At 42.5% G+C, this 22,922-nt stretch overlaps 1 protein-coding gene across 1 annotated transcript in view; it reads left to right on the forward strand.

The window, feature by feature from the left end:
• The first annotated feature begins 3,594 nt into the window (after positions 1-3,594).
• The window catches only part of kcnab1b (potassium voltage-gated channel subfamily A regulatory beta subunit 1b), a 155,805-nt gene continuing 136,477 nt past the window's right edge, over positions 3,595-22,922 (forward strand). Inside the window, exons 1-2 of the mRNA XM_022679220.2 lie at positions 3,595-4,877; positions 7,740-8,009. Of these exons, the coding sequence (XP_022534941.1) occupies positions 7,795-8,009 (215 nt within the window). The 5' untranslated portion in view covers positions 3,595-4,877; positions 7,740-7,794. The remainder of the gene's footprint in view (positions 4,878-7,739; positions 8,010-22,922) is intronic.

Here is a 22,922-nt window from a genome sequence, read left to right on the forward strand (position 1 = left end):
TTACATTAATTCTTGTGCGTGACACACTTGCATTCAAAGGGGAGTCGGCAGAGACATGATAAAGCACCTGGAAAACAAACTCGTCGAACAGACAACATTCTACAAACCAAAATAATGTGCAGCATTGGGGAATACAGTTGTATACAGTTGTGTCTTCAGTCAACGTTTGAAGACCGCGAGTGACTCTGCTTTTCTGACAACTAGTGGAAGTTCATTCCACCACCTTGGTGCCAGCACAGAGAAGAGTCTGGATGTCTGTTTTCTATGTGTTTTGAGTGATGGAGGTTCAAGCCGAGCCGTACTGGAAGCTCTGAGAGCTCTTGGTGCAGATCTGGCTTTGACCATTGCCATCAAATATGAAGGAGCTGGTCCGTTTTTTGCCTTGTAGGCCAGTGTTAGGGTTTTGAATCGGATGCGGGCGGCAACAGGGAGCCAGTGGAGGGAACGCAGCAAAGGAGTCACATGACTGAACTTCGGAAGATTTTTACTTAAGTAAAAGTATAAAAGTACTGCTTTTAAAGCTAATTAAAGTATAAAAGTAAAAGAAAGGAAAAAATGACCTTGTAAACAGAAGCCTAGGCTGCACTACAGGGGCCTATAGTGCACTAAACCCCCGATGATTAGATGACTGTAAGAACTGAAATGGTGCTAAAAAAAAGTCTTCAGAGATTCAGAGGGATGTTATTAAAATATTTTCCATTTATATATATATATATATACAGACTCACACAGACATCATACCTGTCCTTACTACATGCTTTACCAACCAGCTGTAGACTGTAACTTTGCACAATGAACTTATTATAACAAATATTGCATATAGCATTTATATAAAGTACCAGTCAAAAGTTTGGACACATTCAATTCTCTTTTTTTTTTTCTACATTTGTTGCAGATTAATTGTGAAGCTATCAAATCTATGGCATGTGATTTAACAGAGTTACGCAGTAAACAAAACAGAAAAATAATGAACAAAATATGTTTTATAAAGTAGAAGCTTTTGCTTTGATGCCAGTGTTGTCTACTCTCATCGCTCTCTTAGCCAGCTTGGAATCTGGAATGGTTCTTTAAGGATTACCTAAAGGTAAAGGTAAAGCTAAAGGTGGGTAATCCAGGTCAGAAATGAAATGATAAAATTAAAAGCTCACACACGCTCTTTCCAAACGAACTTACAACCCTGAATCCATAGCCTAGACCTAGCAAGCAAACCTCGACATGTCTTGGCCTGTGCCAAGCCATGGCAAACATCACAAATACACCATTAGTGCATCTCTAGTTCACTACAATATCTTGTCAAGGAGTAGAAGTAGAAAGTCGTCTAAAAATAATTCCTCCCCTAAAGTATAGATACCCAAAATTTCTACTTAGGTAAGGTAACTAAGTATTTCTACTTCATTACTTGACACCTCTGACTGTAACAGTGAAAGGTTAGGGTGCATCCAGAGATGATGTGGTCTAAGGAACTCCCGCTTTAGGGCTGGAGCTCTGGTGACGTCCACAGGCAACGAGGACCTGCAACAACGTCATAGTGTATAAGTGGACCTGCTGTGATATCCCCAGAGGCAGGCGTAGGTGGCCCTGTGCTATCCAGTGAGTATTCAGTGGTGAATTGAGTGCAGGTGTCAGCTGGCCAGCGCTGTCCAGAGGAAACGGTGGCACCCTGAGGGCACTGTCTGCTCTGTGTGATTTTAATAACCTTCTCTGAAGCATATAAACAAATCATAGGGAGAGCTAACCTGGAGAAAGCACAGCCACCACAATATGCGCCAGCACCCTAAATAAGAATATGAAAAGTCTCTATGAACCTGAGGAAAAAAGAAAATAGTTTCCAATTCATAGATTGTTTTAAAATCATGCTACATCTACAATATAAACAATACGCACATTTTAAGCTTGATGTTCTATTCTTTCAAAAATACATGTGGTGTGTGGCTGCTGCTGCTTTTCATTTAGCATATTTATGTATTTCAAAGTTCAATGGTATTGGATCGAATTTTAATGCATTTTATTTGCAAAGCGAATCCTAGAGTCAGCTGAAAGAGTTTGGTGTTAGGAATCATTTGATTTGCTTAATGAGAACCTCAGACAGTGCAGAGAATTAGGATTAGCCAGCAGACTTCGTCTGAGGGAGGGATCTGTACCTACTGTCTGTGGCAACTCAGCAGTTTAAGGAGATGAGTAAGTACATTAAATGAATGAGTTTTGTGTTTCTATTGCAGTTAAGCATGACTTAGCTTGTCTGTGTTTTGCCATTCGGCACATGCTAACACTAACTTGTGCTATACCACAGTTAGATCCGACCCTGCAATGTGATTGACTGAGAAGAGTTTTATGAGTGACAATATTAGCAGGTAGTGCACTGTAACCAAAGCTTTCCATGTATTACTCCGCCACATACAAACTTTTTAAGATTTCAAGTCAGGCTTTCATTCTTTAATTCACCACACAAAGGCAGTATAACTGTGCAATAACACAAGTACGAAAACAGTGACTTGCTCTTACAGCCTACAACACTGCAATCAAGCATTTAGCCATTTCAAAAATCTTCCCCTATACTAGCTAAGAGAAGATACCGTGAGGGGAACAATTTCACAATGAAATTGTGAAATTGTGAAAAAGTTGAGATCTGATGTGAGGATGTCATGACCTCTGAAATGAAGTAAAATTATTTATTTGAGTTAAATTATTTATTTGAATTTGTTTTAATAGAGAATGAATTAGCTTTTAGGCAAACTGAAAAAAACATGTTTTAACCAGAAGTCAAGTTTTCAATAAACCAACTTAAAAGGCACTTTAAATCAATTACATGATTGGTACACTATTTTCAGTGCATAGACCTTTAAACAACCAAACAAAACTAGCAAAAAGAAACAGAAGCAAGTTAGCAAGACTCACATAAATACAATACAAGCATGTCAGGTGAGGGAAATCCTCACTGAGGGAAACTATTACCTAGTTTTCACTTGAAAGGAGCATTAGATTCCCTGCCTTCATTACTTTCCAAGCACCAGACCGTCTGACCTTGTGTGACCCCCGTTTGCAGACATGACAACACGAAACGTTTTCCTCCGCATCGGGTTTCCCTCTTTGTGAAATATGTGAATAATTTAAAGGGTAGTGAGTGGATAGAACCCTAAGAGGCTTACATTATGTTCTGCCTGAGCATAAAGGAGGAACGGTACCCCCCTGCAACCCCCTACACCCCCCCGTCACCCCCTGCACTGCTGTATATAGTACATGTAGTGCCGTGTAATGCTTATGACCTAGATAACATCCCCAAATGATGCCTGTAGAGCGTGCATTCGAACATTCTTAGAGTTGGCGTGTTGCTCAGTGTCTCTCTCTCACACACACACACACACACACACATACACTGCACAGACACTCACTGCTCATCTTCTGCATTGGCATCAACTGACACAAACACACACACACACACATACACTGCACAGACACTCACTGCTCATCTTCTGCATTGGCATCAACTGACACAAACACACAGGGACAACCGTGTGCACTCAGACATTCAGACATGTCCCTTTGTTTCGGTCATATACAGTCATGGATACACACACATGCACGCACGCACACACACACACACACATAACCTCTTGCATACACACACACACAAACACACACAGCCCTATCCAGATGGATTCTCCTCAGCTGAAATGAGCCGCTGGTGAGAGACTGCAGTTATTTCAGTCATCCTGCAGTTCTCTCCCCGCTCTCTCTCTCTCTCTCTTATTCTATCTCTTTCTCTCCCACTCTCTCTCCCCCCCCTCTCTCTCTCTCTCTTTCCCCCCACCTCTCCTCTCCTGGTAGGCATCTCTCTTGCTCAACTTGCTCTGCTTTCATCGCTGCCTCTTCTTGTTCACACTCTCTTTCCCCCGTTTTCGTTCTCTCGTTCTTTCGTTCTGCCGCTGCCAGGCGCTGCAACAATTATGCCTCGTTCACTTCTTTCTCTTCCTCCCCCTCTCTCTCTTTCTCGCTCGCGCGGCTCCCGTCGTCTCCTTTCGCTCGTGCGTCCCTTCATCAAAGAGGAGTCCCTTCTGTGTGCGGCGTTGCGCCAGGCTTGTTACAGGCAGGACGGCTGCTGAAGGGGAATCCTTCCTGTGACCTCTCTGCTCAACAGGACGCTTGAGCAACGGGACGCTCTGTTCAGGGCTGGGAGCAGTAGCTATTACTGGGTCTCACTGGGACTGGGACAGGACTTTGAGTTTGTGGCCCGTTAGAGATGTGCTGGTAACTATTTTGCTGTTTGCTTTCCTTTTCTTTCTTTTTTTTTTGGAAGTCTACCCAGACCTTTTTTTCTTTTTTAGAGTTTGCAGCTCTTCATCAGCTTTTTCGAGTGTTCTGTCTTTCTCTTGGAGTTGTTAAAGTGGCTGCTGTGTGTCCACAAAGGGTTCCTCTAAACCTCCTGAGGTTCCTGAAGGTTTGGAAGCTGGTAGGATGGAGACAATTCAGTAGAAGAAAGAGGAGCAAAGAAGCAAAGAATTAAAACGCTGAAGCAAAGAAGACCATCGCTGGTCGCTAGCAGAGACGGGAACAGCTTGCTTGCAGCCCCCTTAAGCGAAGTTATCAAGTGAAAGAAAGAGAGAGAGAAAGAGAGAGAGAGAGAGAGAGAGGGAAAGAGAGACATTCCCACACTAACCCACATGCAAGCGATGCAAGAGATGTAGAAGGAAGTACATCTTGATCTCTAGACCCCTTCAAGACTTTCCGAAGGCTGAAGGCATCTTCACCATCTATCACCGCTTATCTATTTCTCCACATATCCCTAAAGAAGGATCAAGCACAGATGACCCAACAGTGCTTTAGGATTTAGGAAGTCCTGCAGTGAAGCATCTGAGCCAATCAGCCAATCGCAAGGACCGGTAAGTTCCAGCCTGGCCAGTTTCCTAGATATGCTCGGACCCACTAATTGAAATTCTATGTTTCAGTGTTATTGTCCATTGCCTTAAATGTAATCGATCAGCCAAAGTTTGCTTCCTTTTGGTTTGTTTCTGATGTTTTGTATGGGAGTTACGAGGCTTATGCAATAAACAAGTCAAGAGAGCTTATGGACACTATAGTTGGACCTCAAAAAATTAGAATATCATTGAAAAGCAACTTTATTTCTGTACTCATATATTATATACATGTATTACACACAAATTGTTCTATTTTAAGCGTTTATTTATTTTATTGTTGATGATTTTATGCCTTACAGCCAATGGAAACCCAAACGACAGTGTCTGAGAAAATTTGAATATTATATAAGACCTATTGGAACTTTTGGCAGTGTGGGCAGTGTGCCAAGTCCTGCTGGAAAATAAAATCCGCATCTCCATAAACGTTGTCAGCAGCAGAGGGAAGCATTATTAAGTGCTGTAAGATTTTGTGGAAAAACACTGCACTGACTTTAGACTTGATAATAAAACACAGTGGATCAACACCAGCAGATGACATGTCTCTCCAAATCATCACTGATCGGTGGAGACTTCACACTAGACCTTGAACTGTGTCTCTCCACTCTTCCTCCAGACTCTGCTCCCTTGATTAACAAATGAAATGTAAAATTTATTGATGATCAGTGATGATTTGAAAGTAACTTTTCAATTATTTTCATCCACTATTAGCTTAGTGATCAGTTGTTAATTAGTTGAAAAGAGAAAACAAAGGCACAATTCACTTTTTTGAGCAAAGCTACACAATACCCCAGCTAACCTTCTTGAAAATGCTCTAAAAGTAGGTATTTCTGCAGAGAAAAAAAGGTCATAGTGTCTTAAATACTACCAATCTATAAATATCGTGCTCTATATGGAGCTGTGAGGACAGTGAAAGTGAGTAAAGTACTGTATATATGTGTTGACAGAGAAAGAAAGATGATTTAATGTAATACTATGATATTCCACGTTTAAATATTCACTGTGAGAGACAAGGTGTAAAGTAGGAATCTGTGCATCAGCATTACATGAATATGTAAATTAAGGATAGATAGCACCACTTATTCTAGAATCTATTTTATCGATGATGTTGATACAGGGAAAACAATCAAAGAACAATCTCAGGTTTATATCACAAAACACAAACATTATATGAAAGTACTTTAATCACCATTATCTGCTAACTTTATAAGAACAGTAGGTACAGATCCCTCCCTCAGACAAAGTCTGCTGGCTTATTCTAATTCTGTGTAGTGTACGAGGTTCTCAACCAGCAGACCGAATCGATTTTAGATAATTTAACTTGCAATCCTCCAAATTTCTTCATGCTTGAGGAATTGATGTAGTGGAAGTTATGACTAATCAGCTAGTCAGTTGACAACTTTATTGAATAGCTAGTTGACTAGTAAAAATTATATTTCTAGAATCTACATTTCTCTATGGTTGCAGTTTTCTCTGGTAATAATACTATTCCTATATATCATTATTAGAAGGGTAAGAAAATATTGATATATCAAATTATTGCAATGTATATATTTTGTGCAACACTATATTGTTATCTACAAACACAGCATTAATTTACATGTAAAGATTGATGTCAGACAATGGGTTATTTAGTTTTGTGTTTAAACTTTGCTCACTACTGTAGATAGTGTTGTACATATGTCTTTAAATTCCACTGTTATGATAATGCATAAAAAATATTATCATGACCATAATTGTAAAGAATAAATTAATATTGGCAGTGGTTATGAAATACATATTTGCTTTAAACAATTGCAGAATTGCATATATTCTCTTACTTATAGTATCACAACATATTCTGATATATTGAATCAAAGACTCCTGTATTATGATACATTTTGTATTACCAAGTTCTTGCCAATACACAGCCCTAATAGTTACCATATGTTATTGAGGAATTATGCACGTTTCTAAAGTTAGATATTAGTAAATAACTAACTATGATGGGGCCCTATCGTATGCTCTTTGCTACCTTACACCCCATTAAAAGTCTATTTTTATGCCTTGTGCCTGCGCTGTTAAAATAGCCTTAGAGTTTAGTAATAAATCTACACTGATGGGTGTGGTGATCTGGAAGCAAGGTGTGTTCAAATAAATTTCTGGCATGTTTCTATTATGGCGCAGGGAAAAATACAGATGCGCCATTAATTGATTAAAGCCCTGACTACAGCCAGCTGCCCAACCCTGTCTTAGCCATGCTCTGCAGCAATCAAATCTATTGTTTAACTCAACAATAAAGAGAATAAATAATAAAATAACATCACTGTTGCCTTAATTAAGCTGCTCGTGTATCTTAACAGTGTGAACGTGCAAGGCGCCTTGACAACTGGCACACTGATTGGTTTATTTACACCCAAACCACACCCATTATTAATTAAAATAATGAGTACATGCCTTTTGTGTGTTTCAAGACGTGCAAGGCATATTTTTTGCGCCCTGACAATACTAAAGACACACCGACACAGCCTAAATCCAGCTGCACAATCCATAATTGACTGGGCTATTGATATAGCTGTAGTTAGGTGTTCCAAGGCCTAGACTGTATAGTATAACGAGTAATACAGTGTATTATTTAGATATATTAAGATCACCTAACTTCTAATAAAAAATAAAAACAACTCTGGAAACAAAGCATGTCTTGGCTGATCAACTACATATGAAAAAAAACAAAAAAAGGAAAATTAGCTTTTATCAATTTGATCTGGGTCCAATAAATTACACACATTTTTGGCTTGGTGTCTTCTAACTCCACACACCTCCTCTGTATTTCCTCCAATCCTTGCCCAGGGTTCTGCCCTCAGTCTGACCCTCGAAAGGTCCTCTTGGAAGTCCAGTCTTAGCCATGCAGGTCTCCTTCGCTTGCACGGATCACGGGCTCAAAGCCCCGCGGACAACTGAGCCCAGTAAGCAGAACACGGCCAGCCCCAACACGGCCAGCGCTGCCCGCGCTCGCTTCCGGACTGTAGCGCTGATCGCCCGCAGCCTGGGCTCCTTCACACACCGACACCACATCTCCCTGAAGGAATCTACCGGCAAACTCACCGGCATGAAGTACAGGTACAGCTTTACTTTTAACAGCCAGTTCACTACTACACTCTACACAAATGTGTGTGACTGTGTACAGTAAGGATGTGCCATATCGTATCATGCGCACATAATATCGCCACCGTTTTTGAATATCGTGAAAAATATATACCCTGAACTATCGTGCCATATCACTCACGCCTAATTATCACAACGACTTTTTTGATATTTTTAGCAAAAGAAAAATTCACACTGTTCTCATTTCCCATTATACTGTATATCTACCAGAAACACATTGTATCTGTCCATTTATCATTTATTTTACTTTAATCCTAGATATATGGAGATATATGGAGTGATTTTTTTTTTTCATTATCATGACATTCTGGATCATTGACTTCTGTTGCAAATCTGTTCAAATTATCTCAGTTAGGAGGGTGCCATATCATATTGTATGCAATAATAAATTAAAATTTTCATTTTGTTGCAGTAGTGTATTCATGAAATATTTTTTTTTTTCAATTCAGTGTTTTGTCATATCATCAAGAGTATCGTTATCCTTAAAATACCATGAAATATCGTGATATTATCTTAGGGCCATATCTCCCACCCCTAATGTAAAGTGTGTACGTTGTGGTGACCCAAAGCACAATTTCACTTTAGCCCAATTTTCTTATATTGCTGCTTTAAAGATACAAAATCAAACATTTTAAACATAGAATGTAGCCATGTCTCTTCTGAGATCTCTACTTTTCCCATGTTGTGTACATATTATTTCTGCTTTGCAAGAAACAAGACAATGACCAAATCTTTACTTAAGTGAATTTTTGAGTAATGTTCTAATCCATATTATATATATTTTTTTCTCTACTATATTACATATATATATATATATATATATATATATATATATATATATATATATATATATATATATATAATGATTAAATTTTTTTTTTTTTAATTCAATGTAAATTGACAATAAGTTGCTTAAATTAAAACTGCTGGACATCGTTTGCTTTCAGTGTTTCGTGTTTATAATCATTTTAAATAACATCACTAATAAACTCATTATTCACAATCTATTAAACTGCTGAAGTGAGAGTGACACTTTTCACCTAATGCCTGTTTCACTTAAGCATTATGAGCATTCAGTGAGCTGACTGAGCAAGAGTCTTATTATAAAGTCATTATAGAACATTAGTTGGAAAATAAATCATGTTACCTTGTTTACTTTTACTATTGGAGAACATCTGAGGGCAAATAACCTTTTACTTTTACTGAAGGATGGACTTTTGCTTTCACAGGAGTAATATTTTACCCCAAATACCTTTATTTTTAACTCATATACATGATTTGGGTTCTTCATTCTGTCTGTTGCGTCTAAAGAGTTGCTGATATTAGTATTATAGACTGTAAAGTGTTAACTCTTTGACCTTCTATGGCATGAGTAGTATTTTAGTCTTTTTTAGAAGGAAATGAGAACCATTGCTTTATCTGATTGATGTAAAAAAAAAAGTGGTCCAACTGCATAATATTGCTCTTAGGTAACAAGTGAAAAAACACTGTTACCATAAGTTTACAACAAGAATGGAAGAATATCTTAACCATAAACACATTTGTATGTATGTACTTGTGCATCTTGTATTGGATGTAAATAAATAAATAACTGTATGTTGTAGTAACAGGATTCTTGCACCCTTTTAAAAGTCAAATTTTATGAGGTCTTTTTAAGACCTGTAGTCAGAATTTATTTGGGAGAATATTACTTATTGTATTGGAAATCAAAAAATTAATGTTTCCCATTTGTTATCATTTTTTGTTTTCAATTTTGTTCCATCGTGATGCGGAACAGAGCAATTAAATTGTAGTAATGCTGTTTATGATACTAATAATACTACTAACACCATCTCTACTTCTAATACTACTGATAATAATAATAATAATAATAATAATAATAATAATAATAATAATAATAATGAAAAACATTAAAGTATCTTCTTTATAAATAATTATCAATGTCCATTCATAAATATCTGATTTGGCCACATCTTTAAAAGTGGTGCCTGATAACATAAAAACCCACAAAAATAAACTTTCATATATTGCAGATTTAGTTTTTTACCCCAGGTAGGGTGGGAGGTCCCATTGACCTTTATTATGGACAAAGAGGCAAAAAAAAAAAAGTTCCAACTGACACGTTCCAGAACAACAGTTTTAAAATTATTATTTATTTATTATAGACTCGGTCCAGACTTATTTAGACTTTCCAGTTAGCCAGCCCGCCGCTAAAGTTAGCTAACTCCCGCTAAACTTAGTTTTTCCCTGGTAGCCTTAGCTAACTCACTACCATAGTTAGTGTGTTGACTAACTCGCCACTAAAGTTTTATTTTAAAGTTTTATTAAAATAGTTTTATAAGTATTTAGCTAGCACTCTGCTAATCTTAGTTCTCTTCCCACTAGCTTAGCTAACTCACCGGTAAGGTCAGTATGTTAGCTAGCTCACCGCTAACGTTAGCTAGCTCTCCGCTAACCTTAACTCTCCTCTGTAACGTAGCTAGCTCGCCGCTAAAGTTAGTATGCTAACTAGCTTGCCTCTAATATTAGCTAGCTCTCCGTTAACGTTAGTTCTCTCCCCTGATTAGATGTTCACGGTGGGCCACTATGTATTCCAACTGGCATTAAGCTCACCATCTGAAAATGTAATACCTACAGAAAATTTAAGACCTTAATTACCAGGAACCTTTAATAAGCAAAACTTTGGTTTGTTGTCTGAGGGCAACACTGTGCCATAGAGAATGAAAACAAGCTGCTGAACTGCATTTTTACACACATTTCCAGTTATAATTTGAAGCACAGACGTCACAAAACCATCTCCTACTACGCACACTGTAATTCTTTCCATGACTGCAATTAACACATAATCAACGCACTGAAGATCCAGAAGGTGTTTCTGATATAAATAGATATGACATCACATTACTCACTCCCCAGAAAACAGGAAGTCACTCAGCCAAACCTAATTGGTTAGATAGAAATAAAACACACACAGCTTGTCAGCAACATTTGAATTTTTTTATGGTAAATGTGTAGCATCACTATCATGCTCCTATAAATATCCATGAACTTTGTTCACTTGTGACCGTGTGATTGAGATGCAGAATAAAGGTAAAAAAAAAGAGGGTGAATAATATTGCACGCCCCACTTTTCAGTTTTTCATTTCTAAAGGGTTTAAAAAATTAGCCTATATATATATATATATTTAGCCTACAGTAGTGCAGAGCTTTCTGTTGGTCTTTATAGAGGAAAAATACAGTACATTGTACATTGTAAAATAATACTTAAACAAACCAAAACACCCAAAAATGTGCTGTTAACGTGCGGTTTCTGAGGCTGGCTACAGTAAGTCTGATGAACAGAAGAAACTCTTGCTATTTCTTTCGTGGGGTGGTCCTGATGAGAGCCAGTTTCATCATTATGTTTTTGGTGGTCTTTTTCGCGACTGCACTTGAGAATACTTTTAGTTTCAGTTTCACTTCTTAAAAAAATTCTGATTGACTGGCTTTCATTTCTTAAAGTATTTTTTTTTTACTTAGTTAAGTAGTTATTTCCATAGTATGGATTAGAACATTATTTAAAAGGCCTATTCACTGTATACCTCTGTATAACTCTCTATTTGCCATAATGGATCGCGCCAGAAGACGCGGGGGGGCGTGAACTGTATGAGGTATGCTTGGGCACAGTTCTGTACTGCTTGAGTGGGTCTCAAGCGTAAACCCCCCCCGCAGCAAGCTGAAAATGGAGATAAGGGAGGTGAAGGGGTGGTGGTGGGCGCGAGGTTGAACGTCACAAAGGTGAGGGGGAAACAGGGAGGTATATATATATATGGCCAAGGGGAGGAGCTTGTAATTGAGGCGCGCTCCATATGCCAAAACTCTGTTAATACTTAACAACACTTTGCCATAATGGATCGCGCCAGAAGACGCGGGGGGGCGTGAACTGTATGAGGTATGCTTGGGCACAGTTCTGTACTGCTTGAGTGGGTCTCAAGCGTAAACCCCAAAACAATGGATGAAAGTATGGCAACTAATGGGATTAAGGAAATACAGAAGCTAGAAGTTCGTGGGCAGTGAACAGGTCTCGGGCGTGAGTGCGGATGTAGCTGTGATAGACATGGGAGGACCAGCGGCCGAGGATCTGAACGGTGTGGTCAGGTATGCCTTGGTGAGAAGCTGTAGTGGCTGCTCCGATTCTGAAAGAATGGGCGGAGAAATGTGCGGGGTTAAATCCACTGAGTGAGAGTACGTTCTTGAGGTGAAAATGAAACCAATGACTGGTAGCAGGGGAACCGGATTCACTGATAAACAGGGGGTCGTGAGGACGAGCACCTTGGGAGAGACGGAGCTGGAGGTAGAGCTGGAGAGGTTCGTAAGGACTGAGAGATGAATGAAGTCTGAAAATGTAGACTGGAGTATATATGCCAAATTGGTTAGTTTTGCTTCTCTTGATGTTGAAAATGAGGGTGCCGGTGTCCAGGATGGTGATATCGGACAGACAGGGGTGGAGAGAGGGATGATGAGTGGTGGAAGGAGTGGTAAATTCTGAAACTCGGAGAAAACCAAAGAAAGCTAGCAAAAACATAGCTTCTAAGGTTTGAGAAATGTTGGGAGAATATTGTCCGGAACGTAGAGTGGAAAGGCAGCAGGAGAGAATGTGAGAGGTTAGGGGAAGACGTTTGTGAGTGAGAGGAGGTTCGCTCCTTTTAATGCCTTTTAAAAGCAGTGTGATCTGAGGATGACTAACGAAAGGATGAGGTGAGCCATGGAGGAGTTTATGAAAGAAGTTGATAGCTGATAGGTAAACTTTGAGGGAGGATGATCGAATGTAGAGGCGGGAGCTGGTAAAGGTGAGGAAGTTGGCCGTGCTAAATAGATCAAAGGAGGGAAAGGGGATTGAAAGAAAAACGTGGAACCGACGAAAACATTGCCATCCTGTCCAGTAAGTAGAAAGAGTGTTGGGGGAAACGGCGTTAAGAATGAGGTCCTGGGATTGGAGAGTCAAATTGTAGAAGGCATGTGCAGCGGGAAGATGGTGTCCAAATAAGGTGGAACTGGGGTTGGATGTGGGTCTGAGAGTGGAGCCAAGGTCCTGAATTTCTGAAATTGGAAACGAGACAGAGAATCAGCAATGGAGTTAGATGAACCAGGAATGTGAACAGCTTTGAGAATGAACTGATGCATGATGGAGTGCCACGTGAGCCTCTGGAGCAATGGCATTAAGGACGGGGAATTTGACCGACCCTTGTTGATTGCGTTTACTACGGTTAGATTATCAGAGTGTGTGAAAATGACGCGTCGCGTCCATTCGTGTCCCCATAGCAGGGCAGCGACGATGATGGGGTAAAGTTCACGAAGCGCGGATGAATCACGAAGATCCGAGGGGAGCTGAAAAAATTCGGCAGGCCATTGGGAGGCGAACCATCTGCCGTCGTAGAAACCGCCGAAGCCTGTAGAAGGTGCGGCGTCCGTGAAGAGATGAATATCAACAGGATTAGATACTGCGTCGTTAAAGAAAAATGAAATGCCATTCCAATGAGAGAGGAGTAGGAGCCAGAAACGTATCTCTGCTAGACAAGCCTCATCCAGGGTGACGAACTGAAAGTAGGATGTAGCTGAAGAAGCGAGGAGGAGGAGATGGGAAATAAAAGCGCGACCTTGTGGGATGATGCGCATGGCGAAATTCAGATGCCCGAGAAGCGACAGGAGCTGCTGCTTGGTGCAACGAGGCTGTTGCAGAAATTCTGAGAGAACTTGGGAGATGCGAGTTTGCTTATCGCGGGGAAGAGAAGCCTGAAAGTTGACGGAGTCCAGCAAAATCCCCAAAAATTCGAGCGATGTAGACGGACCAACGGTCTTTTCGGCGGACAGCGGAACGCCCAGGCGGTGAAAAACTGATGCTAGGGAGGTGATGCAACGAGCGGGTGGAGAAGACGGGGCGTCGAGGACTAGAAAGTCGTCCAGCAGGTGCACGACATAGGGAATGCGACACACGTTGAGCAGGATCCAGGACAGTGCCTCGGCGAAACAGTCAAATATCTTGGGGCTGCTCTTACAGCCGAAAACGAGCCGGGTGGCGAAGTAGTAACGCCCCTTCCAGCGCACGCAAAATAGGTGCCAAAAGTCAGGATGGATGGGTAAGACCTTAAAAGCTGAGACGATATCTGCTTTGGCCATCCAAGTGCTGCGTCCGACGAGTTTGATGAGGGAAATCGCATCATCGACGCGGGCATAGCACAAAGAAAACTCGTCGCTGGGCACCAGGCTATTGACGGAAGGAACAGAAGAGCCATGGGGAGCGGACAAGTCAATGATGAGGCGTTTCTTCCCCGAGTATTTGCGCGTGGCAATGCCGATGGGATTAATCCGAAAAGTAGAAAAAGGGGGAGAGGAAAAGGGGCCGACCATGAAACCATCAGAAACCTCCTTGGCGAGGAGAGAGGAGACAACGTCGGGTTCAGATTGTGCTGACAGGAGGTTGGGAGCCGAGAAAGAAAAGTCCGGCAAAGAAACGAGCCCAGGAGAAAAACCGAAAGTGAAACCATCGAGGAGGTAGCATACCGATACAGGGTCAGGGTGAGAAGACAGACGAGCAGCGAGTTCGGGTACGTTTACTGGGGTTGACAGATAGCGAAGCAGTCAGCTCCGCCCGAACTTGGGGGGATGGTGGGGGCAGGAAGGGCGGGCGTGAGCCTGAGCGCAATAAGAGCAGATGTGCAGGAAACGACACGAAGATGCGCGGCACCCGTTCGCGTTAAAATTATTGCACACGGCCTGATTCCCAAGAAAATGAAGGCGCCTTCCGCGCGAATCGCGAGAACTGCAGGTAGTGAGACGCGGTGCAGCTGAAGGTGCGCCGGCAAAAGGGAGTGAAAGGAGAGAGGGGGGGCAGGAGAAGGAGCGGTGACAGGAGCAGAGATCACCAGTGAGCAGGCTGAGACGGGGTGTGACGGCTGACCGCACAGTTCGCAGGAGAGGGAAGGACGGCCGGCGAAAATACGGCAATAAAGCTCGAGATTCAGGGAGCCCCAATAGGTAGCTGCCTGTGCGGAGAAAAGGCGATGGTATTCATAAAATCCCGAGCCACCGTATCGCACGGCCATGTCAAGGATGATGGACAGGTAATCATCGAGTTCCTGCCGGCGGGCAGGGAAAACAGCGCAGATAACGTCGCGGAAGGTGGAAAACGCGAGAGCGAACTCGGGCACGGTAAGGATCTTGGAGGCGCGGGATTCAGAAGATCCGAGCGTGAGCGATACGCCCCCGACATCGAGAAGGCGGGGCGCCGCAGCGGCAGCTGATGGACGGAGGAGAGAGGAAAGGTCCACATCCGCACCTTGCAGGATTCGCTGGCGTAGAGATGGCTGAACCAGAGGAGGGCAGAAGGAGTGAGCACCGGCTGGAGGCGGGGCGGGACCTGCGGTGGAGAGGGAGAAGGAGCCGTCGTGGACCTGAGGAGTGGGGAGGAGGGGCTGGGCAGCTTGAACACTCGGAGCACCTGAGGAGAGAGTGAAAGGAAGAGAAAGTGATGTTAGCTGCTGAACGGCCTGGGGGGGATCAGAGGAAACGGGAACAGGGGGAACAGGGGGGGCTTGGGGAACTCGGGGTGCATGGGGAACTCGGGGGGCTTGGGGAACTCGGGGGGTTTGGGGAACTCGGGGAACTCGGGGAACAGGAGCATGGGGAACAGGTGGGTCGGAGGGAACAATAACGGGGGAAACAAGGGGTGCTTGGGGAACTCGAGGAACTCGGTGGACGGGGGGGTTGTGGGCGGGAACGGGAACCAAGGGGGCGGAAACAGAAACGGGGGGGAAAAAAGAAGAAACGAGGCCACTGGCGGGAAGAGCGGAAAACTCAGGAGGGGGCAAAGAGGAGAGAGAAGGAAGAGGAGCAACGAAGGGAGGAGAAAGGCGGGAAAAGACAGAAGAAAGAGTGGTAATGGGCCGGGTGGAAAGGAAGGGGCCCGCCTCACCGGCGGGGGGGGTGGAGCGGCTGAAGGGAGTGTGGGCGGGGCGGCCGCGCCGCCTGGGTGAAGTAGAGGTGACGTCATCGCGGCTTCGCGGAAGCCGCGCGGGGGATCTTCGGATGGCGGCGTCTGAGGAGAGTAAGAGAGAAAAGAGAGTCCTCTTAGGAGCGGAACGGGCGAAATGGATCCTGCGGTCCCTGAGGACCTTCTGCAAACCAGCGACGGTCCACTCGGACATGGAGCGGGCTGGAGCCGGAGATGGGGAAGGCAGCGCACGGGAGGTGGAGGCCATGGGGGAGCTGCTGCGGCGAGAAACACGCTGGGAGCGCCGTGCGGGAGGAGGGGAGGCCTGAGATGAACGGCGGGAACGTCCAGAGCCGGGGTGGGCCACGCCGGAGCGGCCGCGCCGGGCCGGGGAGATATCACGCTGGGCTGGGGGGCGGCCACGCCGAGCCTGGGAACGGTGGTATCGGGACGGGGAGAGATCACGCTGGGCTGGGGAACGGCCTCGCCGAACCTGGGAGCCGGTAACCGCCGAAATAGCAGGGGCATCAGGCACGGAGACGACGGATCGCAGCCTTGAAGTGGGGCGGGATGAAGCAACGGACGAGGAGCCGGAAAACAACTCCGAGTCCGAGGCAACTAGATCCAGATCCATGGTGAGTGACGTGAACTTCGAACAGGTAACTTGGCAGTCACGCGAGGTTGAACGTCACAAAGGTGAGGGGGAAACAGGGAGGTATATATATATATGGCCAAGGGGAGGAGCTTGTAATTGAGGCGCGCTCCATATGCCAAAACTCTGTTAATACTTAACAACACTAAGCTCTTCACAACACTTTATATTTTAAGTGTTTATTTTTTCATATTTTATTTTATATGCCAGACAAAATCAGCCTTTGTTTAATCATGATGTGCCACGTTAAATGGTAAAAGAAAAAGTAATATCTCTACTAATTAATAACTGACACTAGTTAATACATTATTAAACATGACTAAATATAAGAATGTTGTAAACTAGATTGCAGTTCCTGCAGAAACTGCGAGTGTGATTGCAGTGCTGATTCATGGCTGGGTGTTATGGTGTTGCTATGGTTTCCATGGTGGTTGCCAAGCGGTTCTTAAGGTGTTGCTATGGTATCCATTTTATTTTCACATAATTTGGGGAATCTGTGTTTGTACAGTGATGTAGCATTAATTAATTAATTATTAATCATAGAAACATTATGGCTATGATCTATACTAGTACAGGTAGAAGTTTTAATAAAGAGATTACTTACCACTTTCTCCATCAGCTTGGCCAAGAACATCACGCATTTTAATAATCACTGTTGTAAAAAAATGATATCCAGTTATGCAGATGTTATATACAGCTCATTAACACAAACACAATTATTTCACAGTATTATATTAAACTCTTGGCCTTAATAGAAATTAAAATGCATAGTAGCTTAACATGTATGTCATGGCAAGTTGTTTTATCAAATAGAGTCCTGCAGAATGTTAAACCTGCAATAATTTTTTGATTTATCAGAAATGCTATAAGTCTATAATGCTATAATCAGCACCAAACTACATTACACTACGAGTAGTGTTTAGATTTTTTTCTCAAATAGTTAGCTATTAGAATGTTTTAATCATGATTAGGGAAAAAAACATATACTATACTGATGCAAATACCTGCCTGTACTGGTTTACACCCCTAGAACCTGGTGGAAAAGAGTGAAGTTATTCAGCTCATAGTATTAATGTGTTATTGTGATGACACAAACGGGGCCTGCTTTTGTTTAAAGCCCACTCACCACGTCAAGGTACAGGCCAAGAGTGGGATGTTAGTATGACACGACAAGGACAAGGTTAGTGTAAACTGACAAACAATACAAACTTTTAGACACGCAGACAACATAGAATTATTGCATAGAACTATTTACATAACTGAATATTTTTATTTTTTGCCTTCAATTTTTTTGTATGAAATTCTGGAAGAAATACAAAACTATTTACAAAACTAAACTTTATTTTTGCACATGTGAAGGATTTCACAAGTGATTTTTGGTATGGAACATTTGAAAAAAATGCATAGTAGTATTTACAGAACAATTTTTTGCCTTGCAAAATGAAAGATTTTTTGTATGTAATTTTTTGGAAAAAATGCCTAGAACTATTTACAGAACTGATTTTTTGGGCCTTGCAAAATACAAGATTTTTTATGTACATTTTGGGGAAAAATGCATAGAACTATTTACAGAACTTTTTTTTTTGGATTTCAACCAGACAACATAATACAGAGCCCAATACATGACATCAATACATTATACTCATTGCCACCAAAACCATATGGATTTTAACCACACAACAGATCCATTTTGGCCTCCCTGGCAACTAAGGCTGTACGGAGCCCCACTGACACCAATAATATGTAGTCAGTGTCGCCAGTTCCAAATGGATTTAACCACACAACAGATCCATTCTGGCCTCCCTGGCGACTAAGGCTGTACGGAGCCCCACTGACACCAATAATATGTAGTCAGTGTCGCCAGTTCCAAATGGATTTAACCACACAACAGATCCATTCTGGCCTCCCTGGCAAACTCAGGCTGCACCGAGCCCACTGGCACCGTTTATGCATGCTCAGTGTCGCCAGTTCCAAATGGATTTTCATTTGATTCCAGTGAGACTTGTTTGTTGTGAGAGCATTTATAAGTTATACAAATCCTGTGCATGTTCTATTGTGTTGCTGTGGCTGATTACGATTCAATCAGTACGTTCTTCTGTGTAGCTGTGGCCGCTTATGGTTTGCTCCTTTTATTGGTCTTCTGCAATTCCAACATATTGTTCCTCTGATGAAATCACTCCTTGATCACTGCATAGACGGGGTTGTGGTAACTATAATATGAATGCAAAACTCCTGATGATAAGCACTTTTGTGGTTGAGAGGTAAAGATGAGATCCAACAAAGTGTTTTTCTCAGTTGTTGCTCCCTGTATGAGCTGTGTGTATCCTCTTCTTGTGAATAAGTCATAGATGAACTTTGAAGTTGTTGATCTGAGATCTTCATTGAAATCCCCACAGATGATAACATGGTCCTGATCCATTATATCTATGGCATCCAAAAGACTCTTTAGATTTGAAAGAAAATCTGCTGTCTTGTAGTTTGGTGGTTTGTAAATAGCAGCTACAACAGCTTGTACAGGGTCTCTGATTTTGAGGGCCAGAAATTCAATGTCAGTGACGCCCATTACATACTGCAATACCTGGGCATTTATATGATTCTTCACATATATTGCAACACCACCACCTTTTTGGTTTGCCAACTGTGGAAAACTGCTATAGGAGACTTGTCTGTTCCGCTTGTACATGTTGTAGCCTTCTAGTTGGAGCTCCTCTGGGACGGCCAATCCAAACATGTGGGTTTCAGTGAAGCACAAAATATCTCCTAAGCAGATCTCATGGTGTTTTCGCATGTCATCAAAATGACAATGTAAACCTTCCACATTGTGGTGAATCACAGTTAAACAGTCACTGGCATTTGTTTTAGCATGCATCAGGAGTGGCATGACCGTTTCAACGTTTGCTTTAGGCATGCTTTCCAGTGAATTCAAAACTTCTTCGTTGCAAAAAATCTTCTTTTCTTCAAAATCGATGATGTGTAGGCCTTGCAAAGAGGTGGTCCTGCTGAGGGCTACATAAGCCATTCCTGGTTCAAAAATTCGCTTCAGAGATACTACAGCTGATGATGACGTCATGCCTTGTACTTTGTGAGACGTGCAGGCATATGCTAGTTTTAAAGGAAACTGACAACGTACCAGTCCCTTTCTCTTGCACCGCTCCTCTACTCTCTCAATGAAAACAACATTGTCAGGACTCCCAGGGATTCGACTGCGTCTCTTGGCACCAGCAGTAGGGTTATCCAACTCCAATCCTATTAAATCCACATATTCATTGCCTTTTGTGTCAGTCTTCTTGACGATCTGTGAGATCTTTGCAAAAGTTCCATTAACCAAACCGTCTCCTGTATCTATATTACGTGTAATGACAACACGTACACCCTCTGACAACAACAATGAGTCTGGAAGATCTCCTTTGCGGCCTTGAAACGGAGCTGCTTGCCGTACCATTCTTCCTGTTCGGTCATCTTTCATATGGTCCTCTGCATCAACACGGGTTATGTCGGAACTAAGTGCAGAAAGGGTGTCATTGTTGTGTTTATCCACCTCCTTGTTTGTGGCAAAAATGTGTAACACATCCAGTGGGCAGTCATCCTTCCTGGGAAAGGTGCGCGTAGCCAGCAGAGCTCTGTCACAGTTCAGTAATGGCTCGGTCTTCTTCTTAACACGAAGCCTGTTCAGCATTTCCGCAAATGGGGCATCCTGCTTTTGTCTCATGATTTCTTCCAGTGTGACGATATGGAAATTGTCTTTCCAAATGTCCATTGTGTTGTCTTCATAGACACACAGGGCCTTAGCCTTTCCAACTGGTGGTAGTTGAAAGAAGTCACCTACAGCAAGCACCGACACTCCTCCAAAGGGTTTCTTGCTGCCTTTAATCTGTTGTAGCCTTTGGTCCACATATGCAAAGAGCTCTTTGGAAACCATGGAAACTTCATCAATAACAATGATTTGAACATTTGAAAGTATGATCCTCATCTCATCCAAAGAATTTCCAAGTCCTTGGTACGGTGGCTTCAGGTTCTTTGGAAGTTTTAGTACTGAATGCAATGTGTTTCCCGAAATGTTGAATGACGCCGTTCCCGTGAAAGAGGTAAGTAGGACAGTTGGCCTTGATAGGTCATGCAGCTCATCCATACTGGGCAATCTTCTCAGAATTTTGGTCACTTCATTGTAGACACACTTGATCAAATGAGATTTGCCAGTTCCGGCTCCACCAGTGACAAAGTAAAAGAACTGGTCTGGCCTTTCGCCATTCACAAGCCTTAAGCTCCAGTCTCTTAGTTTATAAAACACAGCTGCTTGTGTTTCATTTAGGTTTTGGTACATCTGCCGTAAAACCTTACTACTCAGTGCTGGGCACTCGGCAAGCTGCACTGCAGTTGTTCTTTCAGAATTTTTTCTGTATTCTGGCACATCATCTTGCTCTTTATCCTCAGCTGGATCCATTGGTTGATGTTCTGAAATGGTCTCAATTCGAATGAGCTCTGTATTTGGAGCAAAATTGGCCCATGCATCCTCAGTGGGTCCAATTTTTTCAAAGTCCTCGATTGCACGCTCGATAGCATCACTGTCCTTTTCATATCGCTTTCTATTGTCATTCACAATTTCAAACACAGGCCTTATTGACTCAGAGCCAGAAAGTTTGATACATGCACTCTCATAGAAGAACTGGTAAGAATTAAACGGTGGTATCTTCAGCTGATGTTCATCTCTGTAGGGGAGGTAAACCTTAAGAAGACTTCCATAAAACTTTTCAGGGTCCTTTTTTGGGGAAAAACGTGCATATCTAATGACTGCAGGTTTGCCTTTGGTCCTCTTCTGTATAAATCCCATATTATCTTGAAGTGGAATGACATTTGGACCACCACTTTGTCTGCCATAGACAAGTCTGTAGTTGGATGCGAAATCAGCCATGCACATTGTTTCGAATTCAGGAGTTTCCGGTCTGGCTTTATACTTTTCTGGCAATCCAGCCATCCACACTTGATCTGAATCTGGATCCTTTGTCTCCAGTTTTCTCAGCGGTAGGCTCATCTTCACTGCATTGTCGTCTGTAGGAATAAAGATTACGCTGCGTGAGCAAAACTTCAGTTTTAAGCTGCACACACGGGTGACAGCCTCTTGCACACTGACCTCCCGGTTTTTGGAGTAAGCTTGCATGATTTCTTTCATCTGCTCAAGCTCTGATGAATTGTCTTTGCTTGATTCCTTAACAATTCGTTTGAGATAGTCACTCATCTCATGTTCGGCCTTGGTTATGTATGACAACATGTAGATGATGCAGCTGTAGGGATTCAGAATGTACTGAATGTCCATATTTGCATTCCATGCTCTCAACAAGTGTGGATTGTAGCCATTAACCCAACAGTCCTTGGGGTCACGTTTCATCATCACAGCACTGGAATCCGTTGTCATCTCAAGATAACGAGAGAAGTCGTTATAAGTCATATTGCATTTAGCAAGAATGTCATCTGTGCTTTGAAATGAAGCTGCTGAGTCATGTAGTAAATCCCAAACAGGCTTCAGCTTTGTTCTTGCTTGTTGATTTGGGTTTGGTCCATCTGGATCTGATGGTCTTGGTCTGCTAATGAAAGTTGACTTCACGGGTGGCTTTGGAAACCCGAAACGGCAATGTTTTTTTCCTTTTTTACATGACTTTGTGTGACTTTTGCTGTGAGACTGGACTTCCTTCACAATATTGTGCAGATCCGGGTCTGACTTTTCATCAGGCAGTTGGCATGAAATGTATTTATCAATGAATGCAGAAACCTTTTCATCTGGATCATCCTCAAACTTTGGGGCATCCTTAATCCAGAACAGGCAGTGAATGTGGGCTGACCCTCTGGCCTGGAACTCCACTCTGTAAAACATGTCCACTACTTCACCGATGGGTTGTGCAGGTGACAAGATCAAATCTCTCATTAGAGCCTCCACTCTCTTTTCAAAGAGTCTTATGACTGTCACAGGGTTGCTTCGAAGGATGTCGCATTTAGTGGACCAGTCCAATTCTGAGAAGTTCACAGTTTCTCCCTGTTGCTTCTTGATGGCTCCAATGATCTCTGGCCACCTCATTTCAGCAGCACTGAAAGTGCAAAAAAACGTAGGCAATCCTAATTGTCGTAAGCATGCAAAGAGGTCCCTCATAGTCTTTTCCCAAAAAGCTGGTGTTCCTCTTAAGGGCTGCATGAATCTTGTTGCTTCCCCATGTTGAACAAGTTTCTGCACCTCACGCTGGTCTTGCAACACTCGTGA

This window comes from Astyanax mexicanus, chromosome 4, assembly GCF_023375975.1.
Source record: "Astyanax mexicanus isolate ESR-SI-001 chromosome 4, AstMex3_surface, whole genome shotgun sequence".
Lineage (NCBI taxonomy): Eukaryota > Metazoa > Chordata > Actinopteri > Characiformes > Acestrorhamphidae > Astyanax > Astyanax mexicanus.